The following is a 21,050-nucleotide window of genomic DNA, read 5'->3' as shown; positions in this document are numbered from 1 at the left end:
TAGAAAGTACAAAAAGGTTTTTTTTAACACGGGTTGATTTTTTAATGTTTTCCTTACATAACTTCTATTTACACGGATTTTTTTTTGCCATAAACACGGTTATTTTCCACGGTTCTTGCTAATTAAGACGTGTTTGGGAGAAATTTTTCAAGTCCTACTTGTGAACATCGGATTTGACATCACGTTAAAAACCTTTGTGTAGTAATAAATAGATTTCAAAATTGTTTAAAACTTTGAAAACTCTAAACAACTTCCATAATTGTATACTTTTGATAATCGAGTTAAAAAAAAGTCAAAATTAAGGTCTTTAATCATTTGGAAGCAACCTAAACAATATTTTCTTCACATCAAAATAATTTTCTTTCCTTTGGTTGAACGAGCTCCAAGAACAAGAGTACATGTACTTTTTCGATTAAGAAACGGATGTACTCTCCTTTTTGAGAAATTTCACGAAATAAACTCTCTTTTTTATTCAAAGCCATTAAGCAGCGAAGGAACTTATTTCAGTTCATGAAAATTGTGCTCCGCATATTTACAACTCCTTCTTTGCAATACTTTTCAATCAGTTAAACTTAACAGCGTATCTACTTAAATATCCAGCTTTCATTAAGGAATCTTCCAGAAGCCAATAACTGCTTATAAGTATAGTATTTGTAGAAAAATTAAAGGCATTACCTGAAAGTTTGTTTTGCCTGGTTAGGAAGGCCATTCTTTTTGAACGAAATACTTTTCATATTTAGTGATGTTTTAAGCATAAAATCATGAACTACTGTCCCTTAGAATAGTCAAATTGGAAATATTGAGCCTCTGGCTTTTCTCTGTTTGGTAAAACATTGTTGAATATAACATTTAATAACAAAGAAATGGACAAAAACTTGAGTAGGATTTATGTAAAAAATGTAAGTATTTCAAAGATAAAATCAAAACTTACATGTGATGTAAGTGAAATAACTTGCAATAAATTGTTAGTATTTGAAAGGCCTAAAATATCCGATTTTTATAACACTGTTCCTTACTCTTTTGAAAAATGATCTCCATGTATCTACTCTTTTTGTGTTAAACCAATGCATTGAAATTGATACTGAAGTTTGATTTTTTTCCAGAAAACTTTGTAAAAGTTTTCCATTAATAGGCGGGACATTTTGATTAAAAAGCGGGACGGCGGGACATGTCCCGCTTTTGCGGGACGGATGGCAACTTTAGTATAACAGTAAGATGTTCCTTTAAAAAACATTAAAAGGCTGCAAAATGCACTGTTTCAAGTTTGTAAACCATCCTTTCGAAAGTTAAACAAAGTAAAAATGCAATAAGCAACTCTTTTCATATAATTTCCTATATCTCCAGCAAAATATTTCAATACAGGAACAGAAAAAACTTAAAAACAGTTCAATATTCAAACGTGATGCAATCTTTATTTGTTTGAATGCTTTTTTTTTTCAGTGAAGGATGAGATGGATGATTCTGCATTTAGACATGTGAACGTGTTGACAAAGTCAGCTAGAAATTTTGTACAGGCGTTTCAATCACATTTATTGAAATAGATTGAAAGTTTTCCAAAGGACCTCCATTTAATTTTTTTTCACAAGCTGTAGGGGACAAACAAGATTAAGTCATATAGCAGCTTTTGCCGGGATCTTGTTTTATTTTGTTTCTTTTTATTTGATCTTATTCTACCCTTTTTTTATTTGTTTCGTTTAATTTTGTCAAATTTATCTATTTTTCTCACATTATTTGATACTAGCTGACCCGTTGTGCTTTGCTACACCTTCCGGAAATAAATTTAATTTGTAAAAACTTATTCAAATTTAGATTTTAGAGAGCATTTTTTTAAATCAAACCTCATCATACTTCAGAACCAACAACTTTGAAATGACAGCTGCAGTTGTAGTTCTGAATTGCAATTCAAAGATGTTATATATTATTTACTGAAACTTGATCTCTAAACTCGTTTTTCAAGATTTGAAATTTGTACTCTGTACCCAAAAAAAAAACCTTTTTAAATATGGTCCCTTCTTTGAAAAGCTCTTTATCTTAAATTTCCATGGGAGCTCTCCCATCTTTTCCAATTTTGTCCCCCACTGCTTGAAGATGGTAGGCAAATTTAACCGGCTTGAGACCCAAGCAGCACTTATCATGGTAATGAAAAATATATTAAATTAGTTATGTATTAGATACAGTGTAAATTTCTTTATTTTTTAAATAAATTTACTGCGGCAAAAATATGAATATTTAAAAAAATATCAGTTGCATTCACTTAATAAGTTCTCAGCGTTTTTTTATTTTCTCTTTGAAAGTCAAATATTCAAAAATGTTGGCAAAAACAAATTTCTTAATTTACTTTTGTCCCATATATTGGGCAAGTGTCAATGCAATGCTCATTTACAGATGCGTCAGAGTAATGGCTTAAAATGGATTTAATACGAATTCCTGTTTTTTGTTCTATCAAGTTTCACTGATATATCTGCAGTATTCCTGCAGAATAAATTTATGTTTGTTACTCCACTTTTAACGAATGCTGTTCAAAGGGAATGACCTTAATTTACAAAGACATTTAAGAATTTTCAATATTCGCTTCAGCTCCAACATTCGGAATACCCTTTCTGATCTTTCCAACATATTGAATAATTTTGAAGATGAATTTCTTAAAATTTCGACGTTTACCTTTGTCCCACCGTGTAAGTTTACAGGAGGAAATATTGTTTTGACCACTTTAACGGTATACTAAAAAATTTTCGTAAAAATTTTGCTTCCAGTTGAATATCAGTTCTAAAGTCTCGCTTTTCAAAAACGAAGCGGATAAAAAGTCTCTTTTATGCAGCCATGTAACAAAAAAACACTTTTCATGTTAAGTACGTACTTGAATTGGTATGTAAGCAAAAAGTACGATGGTTTTTTTCAGAATTATTTAAAATAAAAAGCTCCCATTTTCATTTCTAAATTCGTTTCAGATGTGTTTTTTGGCTGAAGTAACAATTTCTAGAAGAAAACATAATTTTTATTTTTTTTTAACAGAAAAAGTTGAACGTTTGAACATGTTCTAATGTTCCTTAAATGAAAAGTCGAATGCTGCATACATTAACACGAACTAAATATGGAAGTATTTTTGCAAATCTTTCAATTGGTTTTGATTCGATTCATAAAATACCAATCCGTGTCACATCTAGGCGTCATTTATTACCACGTGCAATTAAGCAAGAAAAAAACACATCTAGGTTGCATATCGCTCCCACGTGCATAAGAAATAAAGGTACTTGGTTGAGAAAACGGCGCCTGATTGTTGAATTTTTCCAGCGATCAATGAACAGTATGCTTTAGTTACTATCCACTTGCGACGACGACGTTTGCTTGACCATAGAGACGAAAAACAAACCCCTCAAATAAAAGAAAATCTCACAAAATGGATGCCATGACTTTTCAATTACAGTTTTGACAAAACAAAATGTAGGTATATGTTTTAATCGATCGGCAAAATGTCAACCTGGGTCTCATCTAGGCGTCATTCATAACCATGTGCTGTACAAATGAGCTTGAAATTGAGTAGAAAAAAAATACATCAAGGCTTCATATCGCCACCCCTTGCATTGAAAATATGCTTGGTTGAGAAATACGCGCCAAAATATTCCCACTGATCAGTATGCTATGCCATCGTTACTATCCTTTTGCGACGTTGGCTCGACGCCTCGACCTTGGAGACGAAAAACAAACCGCCCAAAGGAAGAAAAATCTCGAGAAAATGTATGTCATGACTTTAATTTGTTCCGAAAAACTACAAATTTAGTATGGAAGCCCCCTTTCCCTTAAGTCGGATGGAGTTTTGACTATTACAGAAACCATCCCCGGCCTCAAAAACCCTCAGATGCCAATTTTGACGATGATCGGTTCTGTAGTTTCCGAGTCTATAGGGAACAGACAGACAGACAAACATTCATTTTTATATATATAGATTGACTTATCTTATTTTGGTTTGATTTGTCATGATGTATCGTCTACATCTACAGGGTAAAGTGTACCCAAATGCACCTACAGCCGTTTGGTGAAACGGCTGGTAAATCGACATATCCAACCATTGCATTTTTAGGTAATGCGCTTTGAAGTTGAGGCATGAAAGAATTTTATGAATTTACAATCTCATGATAATTTAAAAACTCATTTAAGATTTTAATATCTTTTGATGTTATATTTTGACTTTTAAAAATTATACGTCAACTTGGGTGATTTTTGTTCGTTATGCATATGAACATAAAAATACAGCAAATTTAAGATTTTATAAAGTTTTAATTATGGTTAAAAAAAATTGAAATTAGAGAGTGTTTCTGTATGCCTCCACCATGTTTGTAAAATGCCTCAATCCTAGAATAACACGTATATTTGTTAAAATTTCTGATTGGTAGCCTGGAAAGCCTAGTTTAACGCAGTTGTTTTCATAAGGTTGATAATGTCGTTCCCAAAAAAATCTGGCTCGTTGGCGTTGCCAAAAAAAGATTCCAAAGAGGATTTCTTCCGTCAGGCCGTGAAGTCCTGCAATTTCTGGAATACCTACAAATATAGTGGAATAATTAGCAAAGAATCTAGAATTTTGACAAGAAAAAAATCGTTTCGGGAAGTGGCGGATTTGCTAGCAGAATCTTGGGCAGATTACGCCGTCATAAAATCGAAGCTGAAGATCTGCAGGAAGATAAAAAAAAAAACTAAATAATATGTGGCTAACCGCAAAAAAGAACAAGAACCGGACAAGCGATATAGCTGTTCAAGATAATCAGAATGTGACATTTAAATGGAATGATATTTTTTGACAATTTATATGCAAACGGTATAGAATTTCGAATTAAGGTAATTTATTTTTCAAGTTTAATGTTGGTTTTGTTTTTGTTATTCTATCTATTCAGACTGAAAATCAAAATGTATGTCAAGATATGGAAACCATCGTGGAAAACTGAAACAGCGAATTTTCAAACAATATGCTGTACAGATTTTATACACATATTTGATGGAATATTTGGTAAAAGCAGAGTTCTGCTTAATAACTTCAGTTACATTCAAACGAATCTTAATCCTATTAATTTAATGTAGTCTTGTTTTTGATAATTTGAATTTAAATTTACCTCGTTAAATTTTAATGTTCGTTGTTCCTCGTTTTTCCCAATTTTATTTAGTTTGGTATGTTTCTCAATTATTTTAGTATGTGTAGTTTTATTTGTTTTACTTTGTTTTACATTTTCCAAATAGTTTATTTCATATTTAAGAGATTTTCGACCCTTTACAGCATTTTGAAGATCAACAGAAGTCATTATTTTGAGTAGCGTCAAATAGCGAAATTTGACTTTAATGTGTACAGCTTTTTCACTCAATTCCAATATTGTGGTGCTTTTATGCGATTTTCAGTTATTTATTGCATTTTAAAGCTGAGCAAAAGCCGCCAAAGGCCGAAATTCGACTTTTTCTAGTTAAGACCTTTAACCCACTTCAATATTGTGGGAGTTCCATGTGATTTTTAGTCATTTACAGCATTTTAATATTCAGCAAAAGCCGACATCTTGGATTTCAGAATGGCGTCAGATGACGAAATTCCACTTCTTATTCAGCGCTTTCACTCACTACCAATATTGCGAGAATTCAAGTAATTTTCAGTCATTTACAGCTTTTAAAACTCATCGGATGCCGCCATCTTGGATTTAAGAATGGTGTCAGATAGCGAAATTTTACAACTTATAGTTTAGCCCATTCACCCAATGCCCATATTATGAAGGTATCATGTTATTTTCAGCGATTAAAATCATTTTAACCTTCCTAGGCCGTTCGGGTCAATATGACCCGAAGCGAACTTTAAAATTGTCATAACTCTTTTGAAAAAAATCGGAAAAATATGAAATTTGGAACATATTACTAAAACCACGAGATACATAACCTGTAGAAAAAGCAACTTCCTGTGACCACCGGAAATGCCACAACTGGCAAGCCGAAAAAAAAAAGTTACACAAAAGCCGTTCGGGTCAATATGACCCGAGAGTTTGCGCGCGTTCCCCTGATGATATATGTTAACCGATTTTCATGATTTTACATTCATTAGTTAGGAAATTTATTCTAGTTTCTGAATGTATAAAATTTCAGTTGATGTTACATATCCGAACGTCTGGATTCTGCTCCCAATGGAAAAAACCCCCGAAAATAATGACTTCTCAGAATTCCCATATCTTCTAATTGCTTTGACGTATTGAAATTATTTAATAAGTTTTGAATTTATGAAAAATAAATCTTTTTAAACATATAGAAAAATTGATGGTCATATGAAATTTTTAGTCGCTAGCGTGGAATTTCTGAAAAAAAGGTTTTTTTCATGAACTTTTGCTTTGCAGTGTTGTGTCTCATTCTTAACTGAACCGATTTCCAAAATTTAAATTTTAGTTTTATTTTGATAACATGATAATCATTTTCACTGAATACACTTAGTATCTCAAATATTACTGTTGTTCGTAGTACGACAATGAAAACAAGAAAAAAATCGTGATTTTCGAACCCGTCTGTTATGATGCGCACATTTCTCATTTTGTTATCGTGATTTCTTAAAACTTTTCATCTAACCTGCCCATTTTTTATACACCCAATGATAGATTTTAATCTCTACAATCGATTGATATGCTGTTTATGTGATTTTTCAAAAATTTGTAGCAACGTTTTCCGAATTTACTAAAAGATATCGGAATTCGTCCAGATTTTCAAAAGTTTTGTAGCAAGCAAGCACAACCCCCCGGGAGAGCGTAAATCGAACAAAATCCATGGCTCTCCCAGTCGTGCTCTCGAAATCTGCCGTCCTATGGCAGACTGAAGGAATCGCCCGCATGGTTACGTAGGGTGGTTTGTGCTGATACGTATGAATATTTTTACGTACCTATTTCATAGCTAAGTCATTGTCTTCATTGATTGTTTTTCAGCTTTTCAAAGTTACAGAGACCTAGTGCAGAATTTATTTTATCTTTAATGCATGGTGTGGTTTCAAAACGACACTTAATTTAAATTATTTCGGAAGCGCGTGGATATTGTTATATGAAAAACAATCACAACCAATATTACAACGATTAAAATCTTTAAGTTTATAATACTATAAATCTAGAGTTTGTCTTGATTAGGTCGTATGAGCCACGTGCCGTGTTTCGAGAAAATCGCTGTTGAAGATTTGCTAAACATATTTAATTCTGTTATTAAAAATATCGCTCAGAATTGTTTCAAAATTTCGTATGCGATGCAGAAAAAGATGGGAAATACGCTCTTGTATTTAATACAGGCATAGATTTGGTTGTTTCTGTAAACATGCACATACAACCTTTTGCGTTGCGTATTTGGTTGAAACGTCGTTTTGCATGTTGATGAATTTTCTCTTAAAATTCGATTTCATTTGTCTAAAACTTCACTTATTCCTGCTAACTATCTTCACGTACTACTGAATACCACGATAAACATTCTTATGGAGATCTGCACAATTACTGACATGTGATTAGAAGGAACTTTTGATGTGACAATTTTCAAAGTACCTCAATATAAAGAATAAAAGAAACAGGACTTACTTTTGAACACCTGGAGTGTTATCAGGATCCCCGCGGTGATATGCTCTCTGCAGAATATTTGAATTGCACAACAATTATGGAGCGGGTCTTGCTTAAGTATCTAAATCTGCCTGAAAATACGAGTCTGAAAGTTTGTCCAACCATGATAGAAACGTTTTTTGAACTTACCTTGCATCAGCAACGAAGAAGTTTAACTTTAAGCACTCTCACAAACCATTTTCGAACAAATTTTCCAACTTTTGGACACTCGGCGACGTACTTTCTGCGCAAATGCATATCGTCGTAAAAACCACTTCGCCGAAAAGTGTTTTTGCGACCTTTGGTTACACGACAATTCAATGCAGCGCAAAACGTCGTTAAAACCAAATCGCACGCAAAAATAATTAAGTCATTATACGTCTTAAATTCAAATCAATTTTATTAAGTTATTCATTGTTCAAATAAAACAAAATTTCTACATAACTTAGAACACTTTTTTATCAATCGTTTGCAGCCAATAACTCAAATTTGTTTACATTGGTTCATATGACCTAATCAAAACAAACTCTAGAAATATCGAGTTTTATTTTACATGTGAAATATAAGACAAAATAAGCATAAAAGTAATTTCAATCATAATTTGAACTCTTCGTGGTGTTATGAGAATTAAAAAAAGCTTTGAATGAATTAGTGATTGCCATATCAATTTTAAAAAAAGTCGTGTTTAAAAAGGTTAAGACATTATGTTCCAGAAAATTGTCATCGACATCTTTTGTTTCAGTGATATTATTTGAAATAGACATTCTTCATTTACATAAGTGTGATTTTTATGATTTTACTCATGTTCTCTTCAAAAAGATTTAACTTATTATCAGAATTAAAAAAAAAAAATAAAAAAAACTCCAAATAAATAAATAAATAAATTAATTAATTAATTTATTAATTTATGATTAAAACTTCAGAAATAACTTTATGGATTCATAATGCTGTGCTTCGAATTGTGAGATCTAAACTAGTTTTTCGGATTTTATTATTTTAATTTTTGAATTTCCAAATATGAATTTTGCAATTCAAATTAACATTTTTCTAAGAGTTCAGAATTGGAATTTATAATGAATAAATTAGTAATTAAAAACTAAGACAAAAGAATTGCTTATTCTTAATTTCAAATTCATAACCCAACAAAAATCAGAATTCAAATTTCAATTTGATAGTTTCGATTTTAGTATCATAAATATGAAACTTACAATTTTTGAGTACGAGTTTATAATATAATATAAAATCACGATTGAGAGTTTGTTTTATTTTTTAAATAAGGGTTTAAAAAAGAATTGAAAATTGTGGACTTTTAATTCAAAATTCACCATTGGAAGCTTAGTATTGTGAACAATTTTATAATTTCGATTTAGGAGTTTTGAATTAAGAAAAAATAAATTGTGAACATAGAAAAATGAATCATGAATATTGAATTATTTATTCTAAAATTTTATTCTTCATTCGGATTTAAAGTTCAGATTTGTAATCTGAAATATAAACAGCAAATCTTATTTTAATACGTATTGTTTTGACATAATTCAAAAATTAATATCGAAATCATTCACACTTGTGTAAAAGTCGTATGTATGTAAATTTTATGTTACAAATAAAAATCAAAGAAGATGCCACCGAAATTATTTTGCCAAATGAGAATTCTAAAAACATTTCTGAACTAGGTCTCTGTATCTTTGAAAAGCTGAAAAACAATCAAAATGATGAAGACAATGACTTAGCTATGAATTAGGTACGTAAAAATATTCATACGTATCAGCACAAACCACCCTACGTAACCATGCGGGCGATTCCTTCAGTCTGCCACAGGACGGCAGATTTCGAGAGCACGACTGGGAGAGCCATGGATTTTGTTCGATTTACGCTCTCCCGGGGGGTTGTGCTTGCTTGCTACAAAACTTTTGAAAATCTGGACGAATTCCGATATCTTTTAGTAAATTCGGAAAACGTTGCTACAAATTTTTGAAAAACCACATAAACAGCATATCAATCGATTGTAGAGATTAAAATCTATCATTGGGTGTATAAAAAATGGGCAGGTTAGATGAAAAGTTTTAAGAAATCACGATAACAAAATGAGAAATGTGCGCATCATAACAGACGGGTTCGAAAATCACGATTTTTTTCTTGTTTTCATTGTCGTACTACGAACAACAGTAATATTTGAGATACTAAGTGTATTCAGTGAAAATGATTATCATGTTATCAAAATAAAACTATAATTTAAATTTTGAAAATCGGTCCAATTATGAATGAGATACAGCGCTGCTAAGAAAAAATGTTACCTCTTTTGAAAAGTGAGAATTTTTTTTTCCGGTAATTCCAAGATCGCGTCCAAAACTCCCATGGGACTCTAAAATTTTTATATATGTTTAAAAAGATTTATTTTTCACAATTTCAAAACATATAAAAAAAATTATTACACCAACCTGTACTGCAGATATAAAAATTTTAAAATGATGTCTTTTTTCTGTTCAAAGCGTTCTATAGGTCATCTGCTAAGTCAAATCGATTTAAATTTTATATATTTAAAATCTTGAATAAATTACCTAAACAATGAATCTAAATTCATAAATATCGGTCAAGAAATGTGACCAGTGGAACGAAATCAATTTACTAGTCAAAACAAGCGAAAAATAATTTGTTCAAAATTTTGCGAACGGCCTAGGAAGGTTAAAATTCAGCGGTAGCCGCCATTTTGGATTTCAAGATGGCATCAGATAACGAAATTCGACTTCTTCTAGTTTAGCCTTTTTACTCAATAACAATATTGTGGGGCTTTCATGTGATTTTAAGTATCTTATAGAATTTTGAAGTTCAGCTGAAACTTGGATAGCAAAATTCAACTTCTACTGGTTTAGCTTAGGATTGCCAGAATTTTTTCAGCTCGTAACCGGGCCGGGCAAATCCCCGCATTTTATTTAAAAACCTGGCAAAATCCAGGCATTTGTTTTCAAAATTGACAACCAAAAGTCCGGCAATACCTTACTACTTAATACCGGCAAATTTAGTCAAAACTCAAAAATTACTCAACAAAATTCAAGAAAAAAAAATTAAAGATAAATTTTTTATCGACAGATTTCAAATCATATTTTAGGCTTCAAAAAAAAACTTGCATGATTATTTTGTAGAACATGCTTAAAAAATTCGTTTTGGACGCATAAAAAGTTTTTTGTTTGATTTGCCAAATAAAGTGAATAAATCCGGGCAAAATCCAGGCTTTTTCCAATTAAATCCAGGCACCCGGGCCGGTCCGGACTGTTTCCAAATTTTGTATTAAATAGCCGGGCAAACCCGGATAAAACCGGTCAATCTGCCAACCTTAGTTCAGCCCTTTCACTCAATACAAATATTGTGGGGCTTTCATGCGATTTACAGTCTCTAATCTGTGTTGTGAGCCTACTTTGTTGAATAATTCTACTGCATCGATTGAGCATTCGGGGTAATTGAAAAATTCTTTCTAATTCAACCACGGCACAAGAAAAGTTAAGATACCGGTATTTCGATAACAACTTGCTATATTCCTCAGTGATCGTTTTAGATTTTAAGCCATTCTTAGCATTTAAAAGGTTAGCGGAAGCCGCCCTTTTGGATTTAATGTTGGCGTCAGATAGAGAAATTTGACTTCTTCTAGTTTAGCCCTTTCACCCAATACCCATGTTGTTCCATGAAAGCTTTATAAAAGCTTTTGTGACCATTTGGTGAAATTTTACAGCATAATGATTTTAAGGAAGACTAAAAAATTGGTCATGATGACGCTTTTAGACAAGGGCCCAATAGCCAGATTTAAGCATTATAAAAGTTCTGGTGAAACATGGAATGTGCTTATCTTTGGTTTATTTTTATAGTCACATAGTAAGGTTGCCAGAATTTATTCAGCACATATCCGAGTCGGACAAATCCCGGCTATGTTATCTGAAAACCTGGAAAAATCCAGGTATGGGATTTTAAAATTTTCTATCAAAATCCGGGCAATATCCAAGCAAATTTTACCAAAACCTAGGAATTACTCATCATAATAAAGAAAACAATAGAAAAAAAAATATTCTCTTCAAAGTTTATCAGCCGTTTTTTAATCGTATTTAAGGCTTTCAAAAATCCTTTCATGTTTATTTTTATAAAACTTACAAAAAAAATCGTGTTGGACGCATAAATATGGGCTAAATATGGGCTTTCCCAATGAAATCCGGGCAACCGGGCCGGGCCGGATTTTGCAAAATTTTATATTGAATATCCGGGAAACCCGGATAAAATCGGCCCATATGGCAACCTTTTCCTATAGAAACCTAACGAAGTTGTGCTGACCATAATAAAACTAAAATTGTACTTAGGAAGCCAAATTAGATGTTTGGAAGCTCAATTTTAAGCACAAATATGTATTAGTTATCCGTGATAAAATCTGCACCGATGTTCGTTTAAAAATACCAAAAAAATGAATTTTTTATTCTGTGGAGTTATAAACTGCCTCAATTACCAATGCATGTGAAAATATGGTTCATGCTAAGGAGCAACCAAATCACAGAACACATCTTAACAAACTATCAAATTAGGATTTGCTCACAGTCCCTCGCTCGTTCATGTTCCGGATATTATAAGCACACCTAATGTTCACAGTCATTTTGAATCAAATATTTTTCCGAATTCTGCTGGCTGCGTCCTTTTGTTTACACATTTCTGTACAACAATTATTTAATTTGTGATTACATTTCGAAATGCGCAGTCTTACTCCGGGAAAGAGAAAAAGTATCGTGCACAAGTGGAGTACTGTGAGTGGAATCTCATTGAGAAAATTTGACGTCTAACGAGATGCGTGCTAAAGAGCGACTTGGGCTCAAGACGTACCGGAAACAGAAAAAAACCTAAAAGGAACCCAAATCAAGCCGCTTCTGTCAAACCAAGAGCCCGGTAATTGTATGATTCAATATTTTGCAAAAGTTCTGGGTGCATTATCATGGACGATGAAACGTATGTGAAATTGGACTATAAAACCCTTCCTGGGACACAATACTTCACTGAACGCAAGGACAAGGATATCCCCGAATCGTGGTGGGTAATGCAACTGTGCAGAAGCTTATGAGTCATATTCGAGAAAATGTACGGAGTCTGGCTTATGATCAAAGATGTTCATCAAAAAAGAGGACAGTGTTGGATAGGACACAAATAATGATACAGTGTGCTAAATGAAATAAATAAAATTTATTTAAATACTTTTTTTTTATTATTTTGAAAGTGAAAGTATGCTTATTTCTGGAACAGTCTATGCAACGAAACACACATTGGGTCGGAGTGTTCAAAGCTAGAGGTATATATGAACTGTGCTAAAGTGGAGAAGAATAATCAATGGAACGTGGTCAATTTTTTATAACAAAAGATTGCATTTTGCATTCTTATACCAATTCAATGAAGTAGTGGCTTCAGAGAGTTACTTTTTTATGTTCATTCGGATATCCGTCGAAAGTTCTTCGAAACTTAGTTTTTTCACTCTTGTTCTGGATACAGGAATATTGATAGTAATTTAAAACCAATAGAACACACCAAAATAACAGTTCTGAAGTTTCTTAAGTGTGCTCATTAAATTTTTTACCTCATAGCAAGCAAAACTTGAAAAATACAGAGCTTGTAGTGACCGAGGAACATGTGACGAAATCTTTTCACTTGTCAACACCTTCAATGGCAACCCTTTTTTTTTTTTTTAAATCGAAGCAGATAAGACGTATGCCAGACATTTTTCTAGCCGGCATGGCATGTGTCCTGTCACTTACCTGAACACTTGAACTCGTGGTCGTGCAGGTCGGCAACGTTCTGGCCCTTGAGCTGGCTCGGTGAATGACACCGGGTATAAGGTGCGAGGCGGGGCGAATTCTTCAGATACCGAGCCAACCAGGACAGATGACAATCGCAGGCGAACGGATTCTCCGAAAGGCGCAGGGCCCGAAGTCGGGGCATTCCGGTGAACATGTCCCGGGGCAGGGTGGTGATGTTGTTGTTATTTAGTGTCCTGGTTTTGGTTGGTTTTCCGGGGGAAGAAAAAGAGAACAAATATGATTTCGAGTCAATGAACTGTTTATGGCGGTATGATATGGGTACTTTCGATAAAGTGGAACCAATTGACGACATGGACAAAGTTTCATTGATTGGTCAACAATTGGAAACTTAAAGCTGATGATACTTACAGAATTTCCAGCTCCGCCAGCCCCTTGACGGCCTGTTCGTCCAGACAGGTGATCTGATTGTTGTCCAGCTGCAAACTCCGCAATGAAGTGGCCCCCTTGAAGGCTCGCTTTGGAATTGCCGAGAGGCCATTGTGCGAAAGGTCCCTGGAATGGGGGAATTTTAACAATCACGAGAAAACTTCACATTAGATAAGGACTCTAAACTTTGTGAGAGGACATTCATAATATTTCAGAAGAGGGTGAATTAGACCGAAACATTTTAATCTGTCTTTCACAGGACAACAACATTGTGGCTACTCCAGTCGATGGTACTTGTGCAGACGTTTGACCGAAGCAGGATAGAAGTTGGGTGAAAATTGATATCGTTTCGCATTTTGGGTAGGATGATTCCGAAATGACTTTTTAGCGTCTAATTTGGCACTCGATTTGAATAAAAATTAAGTTCCATTTCTACTTTAACTAAATAAGCAGATAGTTTAGGATGTTTTGCCGAACTTAGGAAACTAACATTCATTGACATTTCCTTTCATGTTCTGCAATTTTGTTTGAAAGCAAAAACTTTATTTTGTGATTTTTTCAAACAGCAATTTTGTCAAGCAACACAGAAAGCTCTGAAAGGAGAATTCAAACTTTTCCACTGTTTATATACCTACATAGTTCTGGTTCACACGATAAATTGAAATTTTTTGACAATTAAAAACCAATATCAAATTTTGTCTGGAATCACGATTTACAGCTTCCGTTTCGATGAACCACCAAGTGGATAAATATTTGGAACAAAAGTACAAAGCCCGGATAAAATAGGAAGCGACGTCCCGCACCAAAAAAGCTAGCAGCCAAAAACCGGAAAGAATATCGAAAAACCCCACCAGCAGCATAAACCAATAAATCAGAGCATTAATTCAAAAACCATCGGCCACAAAGCGGCTATTTTACGGCCATTGGAGGAGTTTTGTTTTTGTGTGTTGACTGCTTTCATGTTTGCTTCACATAGAGGAAGAATCTGCTCGGCGGCGGTGCAAATTAATTAAACTATCAAAACCGATAAAATCGATTTCAGAGGTTTTCGGGCGAAAATTGGGAGTAAAAAGTAAATTTAAGCTGCAGCCCCCCGATCATCGGGTGCCGAGTTGCGGCAATTTTATTTGTTGTCTTATCTGAAAAGGCAGTTAAAAATCGCTGCCGCCATCATCATCATCATCAACATCATCATCATCATCATCAGTAGCGCACCGCAACAACGTGGAGTAGCCAAAATGGGATCCGGGAATTTTCGGATGAAAGAAGGCAGCGAAGTAGGAAAAGAGTAGAAAAAAACAAATCCGGCGAGAAGTACAAAGCATGAAAACAGGAGGAAGAAAGGCTATAAAACGATAAATCAAATTTCAGACTCTGGATCCAAATACTACTTACAATCGTAATAAATTAGCAGCGCTCGATAAAAAATTATCTGGTATTGATTTTAAGCGATTGCTATTAAGTCGTCTGAAAGTATAAAAAAGAAAGAAAAAAACAAACAGTGGTGTATGTGTAAAGCTGATGGTGATTTTTCTTTGTTTGTGAAAGAATGTGTGTGTGTGTGAATGCATGTGCTCAATTAACATAAAATTAGTAAAAATGCATACGATTACCTGAAGAGCATGCTAAAAATTATAGTATAAACAGAAAATAAGTCCCCCCTCCCTTGAAGGTTAATGTTCACCTCGAAAGATGTTCTATTCTTTCCTGGAGCTTACGAAATTGATATAAAATTTTGTTAAATATACAGCTGAGATGATTCTTGTGTCAATAATTCACATAAAAATTAAAAAAAAACCAAACTCAGGTTCAGAATATTGTTAGGTTTCAAAATTATCACAACTGTTAAGGATAGTTAAATGTGAACATTAGATCAGCGTCCCTGTGTAAAAATTCTTCCCTAATCGACAACAGAGAGAATAACAAATCGCTCAAAATTCCCTGTAAACAATATTTAGATAATTTGGGGTTTATTCGGGATTTGGGATTTAACAATTATTCTTACTAATAATCTTTACCGATTACCGTGAAACGGAGCATCAAGCAGCAACGGGGTTAGATGCAACATTTGTATATCATAACATTGATTCAATTTAATGAAATTTAAATGTAATGATTACAAAATGAAGATGACATGATTTTCACATCTTTGGTTAATTTTTAAAAGTTTTTGATTTTAGTGAAAAATTGAAGAAATCGAACAAAAGATATACAATTTTTAACAATTTTCGCTGTGAAAAACTTTACCCAGTCTGACAGATAGGCTTAATGATATCCCCAACAAACTTTATAATGGTATTTTTTATTTAATACCAACACTGTGTTTTAATTTTTTTAAAGAAATTTTTTTCTATAATTCAGTCACCAGTCTGGGGTATGATACAACAAAATGCAAATCAAATTGACACCTAGCAAATCTCGTTTCCATTTGCCGGAATATGATTGTTTTGCATCAGGCGTTTGTTCAAATCAAAATTCAACCATCCAAATGTGTGTTTTTATGGTTTCAGTTAGTACAGTTTTTTGTAGTATTTTTTACCCCTAAATGTATGCAGCATTCATATGCTTTTTCTTATAAAAGCATTTTTGCAGGAAAAAGTTAAATTGAATTCGAAAAACAATCACAATTATTTCAATTGATGTTTTATGCGGTATGGCATCACAATTTTAAAGAAAACTTTCAATATTCATACCTTTTCATTAGATTGTTCAATAAAATAAAAGTTTGTTGCAAGTTACACAGTTTTCTTCGTAAGCCTAAACTCGAAAGTTTAGAAAAAATAGAAATAGCTGAAGACACCAATAATATTTCAGACTACGTTAATTCAAATTTTTGATGCATAAGCGGTATGATTATTCGTCGATATAACTTTTTAAGAACACTGAACCTCGAAAATACCCCAACTTTAGAACTTTCCCCACCATCTCGAATGAAACTCCCTCCCTACAGATTTGGCTATTGACGGCTTAGCCCAAAGTTAAGCTCTTGAAAGAGAACTTATCCCCCAAAATCTGATACTGCAATAAAATGGAAACCAAAAACAAAAAATAAAACGATGCGTGTACGGGAATCAAACCCATACCGGCAGTGGCGCTGCTATTATCATCAAAGGATGCTAACCGCTCGACCACCGAAGAGCTGTTGAGATTGACTGCTACAGCAACGTATATGTAAAGCTTTCTATGAAGGAAGCAGGAATAAAATTATCCCCCAAAAAAAAAAACAGTTCCTCGCTTTGAACTGACCACCCGAACGTAGATCTGCAACGATGGAGGTAGTAGAAGCAGATTTAACAACATTAAAAAATCCCCCAAAAAAACAGTCCTTCGCTTGAAGGGCAAGTTTTGCATATTGACAAGCTGTGATTTCTTCACAAACTTGAGTTGTCAATATTGAACTCAGGTTTGGGGGTGGAAGTTCTCAAGTTTGGGAACTTTTGATTTTCAGTGAAGGCATTGAAGTTGAAAAGTATTGGGTCGATAGTGGTTCTATGGCGTTTGAGGCGTCAAAAAGTCAAAAACTTAACGCACACCAGGCATCAGACTTTAAAAAACTGGAAAATTTATAATATGAAGAAAAAATGGTAAAAAAACACTTCTATAAAAACAAATTTTTAAATCAAAGGACAGCAATTGAAAACTTATTCAAAAACCTTTCATTTGAGCCGTACAAATTGTTTACACACTTAATTGATCCATGATAAAACTTAGTAAATCACAATATACATAGAGATATAGAGATACAGATACATATACAGTTCTGAATCTTACAAATTAAATGAAAGAGTTTCCAAGCAACCGTTTTCAGAATTTATATGAAACTAGCTGATCCCATACGAACTCCGTTTCGCTTTTGAACTTGGAATATGTCATGAACAGCTTGTATGAAAGTCAATTGTCGAAAATTTTCCAGATGCTCTTCCGAATTCATTGTTAAGTAATAATTGCTAAAATATTGGACGATTACTTTTTCTGTCGTCTGCTACTTATTTTAAAATCAAGAATCAAAACTCCCGTGTGCAAATTTTCAAGGCAATCTATTGCATAATTACGTCAATATTGCTAAAAACAGTGTAAATTAATTAATATGGACGACCCCTTTCGTCGACCCATGGCAAAACATTTGACATCTGAAATCGATTGCCCGTCCCCGAAACATACCGTGTGCTAATTTTCATTACAATCCGATGTCAAATAACGACGATATTGCAAAAATATTGAATGGTTAATATGGACGACCCCCTTTGCCGGCCCCTTATACTGAATTTAATACCTGAAATCCATTGCTCGTCCCTCAAAACTCTCGTGTACCAAATTTCATCTGAATCCTATGTATAATAACGAAAATATCACATAAACAGTGAATAGTTAATATGGACGACCCCTTTGGTCGACCCCTGTTTTTAATTTGGATAAGTGAATTCAATTTTTTGTCCCTAATAATTGCTTTGTGCAAATTTTCATCCCAATCCGATGTATAAAAACGTCAATATCACTAAGATATTGAAAATTTGATATGGACGACCCCTTTAGCCGGCCCCTTACACTGAATTTGATACCTCGAATCGATTGCACGTCACTTAAAACTAACGTGTATCAATTTTCAGCTGAATACGATGTATAATAACGTCAATATCGCAAAAACAGCGAACATTTAATATGGACGACCCCTTTGGCTGACCCCTTACATACACCTTGACACCAGAAATCGATTTCTCGTCTTTCAAAACACTCATGTGCAAATTTTCAACACGATCCGACGAAAAGTAACGTCAATATCGCGAAAACAATATTTGTCTTGTATGGACGACCCCCTTCAGAAGGGATCGTCCGAAAATCTGAAAACATTTTTCATCCTTCCTGATCCTAATGAGCATCCATGCCAACTTTCAGACCTCTAGCTCTTAAGACGGCTGAGTCTATAGAGGACAAACAAACAAACAAACAAACAAACAAACATACAGAAATTGCTTTTTATATATATAGACACAGCTGAAAAACCATGCATATTGGTAATTTTTACCAATTAATGAGTATAAAAGGTAGTAGCGGTTTTGTCTAGAAATTATTTTTCCGCATGATTTATCAATCATTAAACACATTCTGCTCTTGATTTTAATGAAATGCTTTGATTATGTCTATCATTCAATTATCAACAACACCAATAGACGGATTTCAATAGGAATCGGAAAAAGGGTTAAAATAACACCAATCATCTTACTGTTACAAGCTGAACTAATTTTCATGGCAGCTCCTAAATAAGTGGTCTTCAAACTTTTTTCATTCACCGTCCCCTTTTGAAAAAAAATCGAGTAAAAATTTTAGAAAATTAAAAAAAAAGATTATCTTGATCGTTGAAAACTCATTAGTTTTTGGCTATATGTTGTTGTAAGACTTAGCTCGAAATTCATTCAAATTTATATGAGGCCTCCATACATAACATAAGCGTTTTCTTGAAATTAGCGTAAATGCACTTATACCCTAGGTTGCCGAAATAAATTCTGTGTTTTTGAGAAAAATTTACACCGCTATGGTGAAGTTGACGAGAAGAGTCACAACCACCCCAATTTCCCTTAAGTTCATATAATTTCTTCGAGAATAAATTGTAACAAACGAGTGAATGTGAGTATTACTGTCAAATCGATGAGAAGAGCCTCATCATGTTTAAACCAATATTAATTATCAATTCAACAAAATATTTTTCAAATTTAGGGGAAAAGGGGGTGATCCAGGCTTTTTTCTTAATCTAAACGTTCAGCAGTGTACATCTTTCTGTTCAACAATTAGTTTTTCTTATGGTTCAGTTATTTCTGTGCACTTTCTGACGCATTCTCGAAAATTACAAGATTTTTTTTTTCTTAAATTGCAAGTATTTAGGGGAAATTGAGTCAAATAGGACTTTATTCATCAACAGAATTTAAGCGGTGTCCATTATTTTATTCAACAGTTAGTTTCACATATGATTTAATGTTTTTGTACCTTTTTCGATGCTTTCTCATTTGTTACTACGATTTTTTGGTTCATATTGTATGAGTTTATGAATGAATTTAAGATAAATTGGGGAAAATGAGACTTTTCTTGTCAACTCAGTGCTAAGCGTTGTTCTTCATTCGATTCAGCGATAAGTTATCCACCTGATTCAATGTTTTTCTCATATGTTCATTTGCATTTTCGTTTGTTACAATGTTTTTTCCAAGAAACTGCATAAATTTAGGGGAAATTGGGGTGGTTGTGACTCTTCTCGTCAACTTCACGCTTAGCGTTGTACATCATTTGATTCAGCAATAAGTTTTACACCGGATTCAATGTTTTTTGTATCTGTTAAATTAAATTCTCGTTTGTAACAATGTATTTTCAAAGAAACTTAATGAATTTAGGGGAAATCGGGATGATTGAGGCTCTTCTCGTCAACTGAACGCTAAGCGGTGTATATCATTCGATTCAGCAATAAGTTTTACACCTGTTTCAATCATTTTTGTGCATTTTATGATACATTGTCATTTGTTATAATGATTTTTTTTCCACATATCGCTCGATTTTAGGAGAAATTGGGATAATTGCGGCCATTCTCGTAAGCTGAGCACTAAGCGGTGTACACCATTCGATTCAGCGACACTAAATCACTTGGTTTTTGCATTTGGTATGTGAATCGCTCGATTGTTACAGTGAGATTTATGCATAAATTTCAAAAAGCTAGAGGAAGTTGGGGATATTTAGTCATTTATAATCATTCTAGTACAAAAAAATGACGCGATTAGCTAGAATATGAATAAATCTACCAAAAATGATCATTCATGATGAAAAATTGTTGGATTACACTTTGTTTGACTGCATTTCTTTGAAAACAATTCTTAAATTTAGGGGAAAAGAGGCAAAATGAGCCACTTGTCGTGTAGAAACAAGAATTGGAGTACATCAATCGATTCAGCTGACATTTTTAAATAAATAAGTATGGTTTGTATGACTTTTTTGGTTGCAAGGTAGATGGCTACAATCAGAATTATAACTTTGCACCCAAAAAAATAGGGGAAATCGGGCAAAATCAGATGTTAAGAGTCATTTTATCAGAAAGCGGTGTAGACCATTCGCTTTCTCGTGTTTTTTTTACATAAAGAATGGTTGTTTTTTCATGCAAGACGTTCTTGCCTGAATTGGGTACCTTTTTTGGCTCGAAAATCCCCACTGTGCAGTGGGCCAGAAACCATACTTTTGCGGTCAGAATTGACTGAAGGCTAGAGGGTTTGTTGTAGCTCATCGGTGTCTTCAACAAAGT

The 21,050-nt window shown here is 33.6% G+C and overlaps 1 protein-coding gene across 4 annotated transcripts in view; it reads right to left on the bottom strand.

Moving 5' to 3' along the window:
• LOC129757426 (protein slit) overlaps window positions 1-21,050 on the bottom strand; it is a 549,037-nt gene that overhangs the window by 20,267 nt on the left and 507,720 nt on the right. For 2 of the 4 annotated variants that reach the window (XM_055754647.1, XM_055754648.1), the window contains exons 4-6: window positions 15,173-15,244; window positions 13,760-13,903; window positions 13,349-13,584 (exon numbers count right to left, since the gene is read on the bottom strand). In XM_055754647.1, coding sequence (XP_055610622.1) covers window positions 13,349-13,584; window positions 13,760-13,903; window positions 15,173-15,244 — 452 coding nt within the window. The remainder of the gene's footprint in view (window positions 1-13,348; window positions 13,585-13,759; window positions 13,904-15,172; window positions 15,245-21,050) is intronic. The other 2 variants (XM_055754649.1, XM_055754650.1) reach the window with 1 other exon arrangement.

This window comes from Uranotaenia lowii, chromosome 3 (assembly GCF_029784155.1).
Source record: "Uranotaenia lowii strain MFRU-FL chromosome 3, ASM2978415v1, whole genome shotgun sequence".
Taxonomy (NCBI): Eukaryota; Metazoa; Arthropoda; class Insecta; order Diptera; family Culicidae; genus Uranotaenia; species Uranotaenia lowii.
Note: the sequence above shows the minus strand (reverse complement) of the source record. Positions and strands in the feature narration are given on the sequence as shown.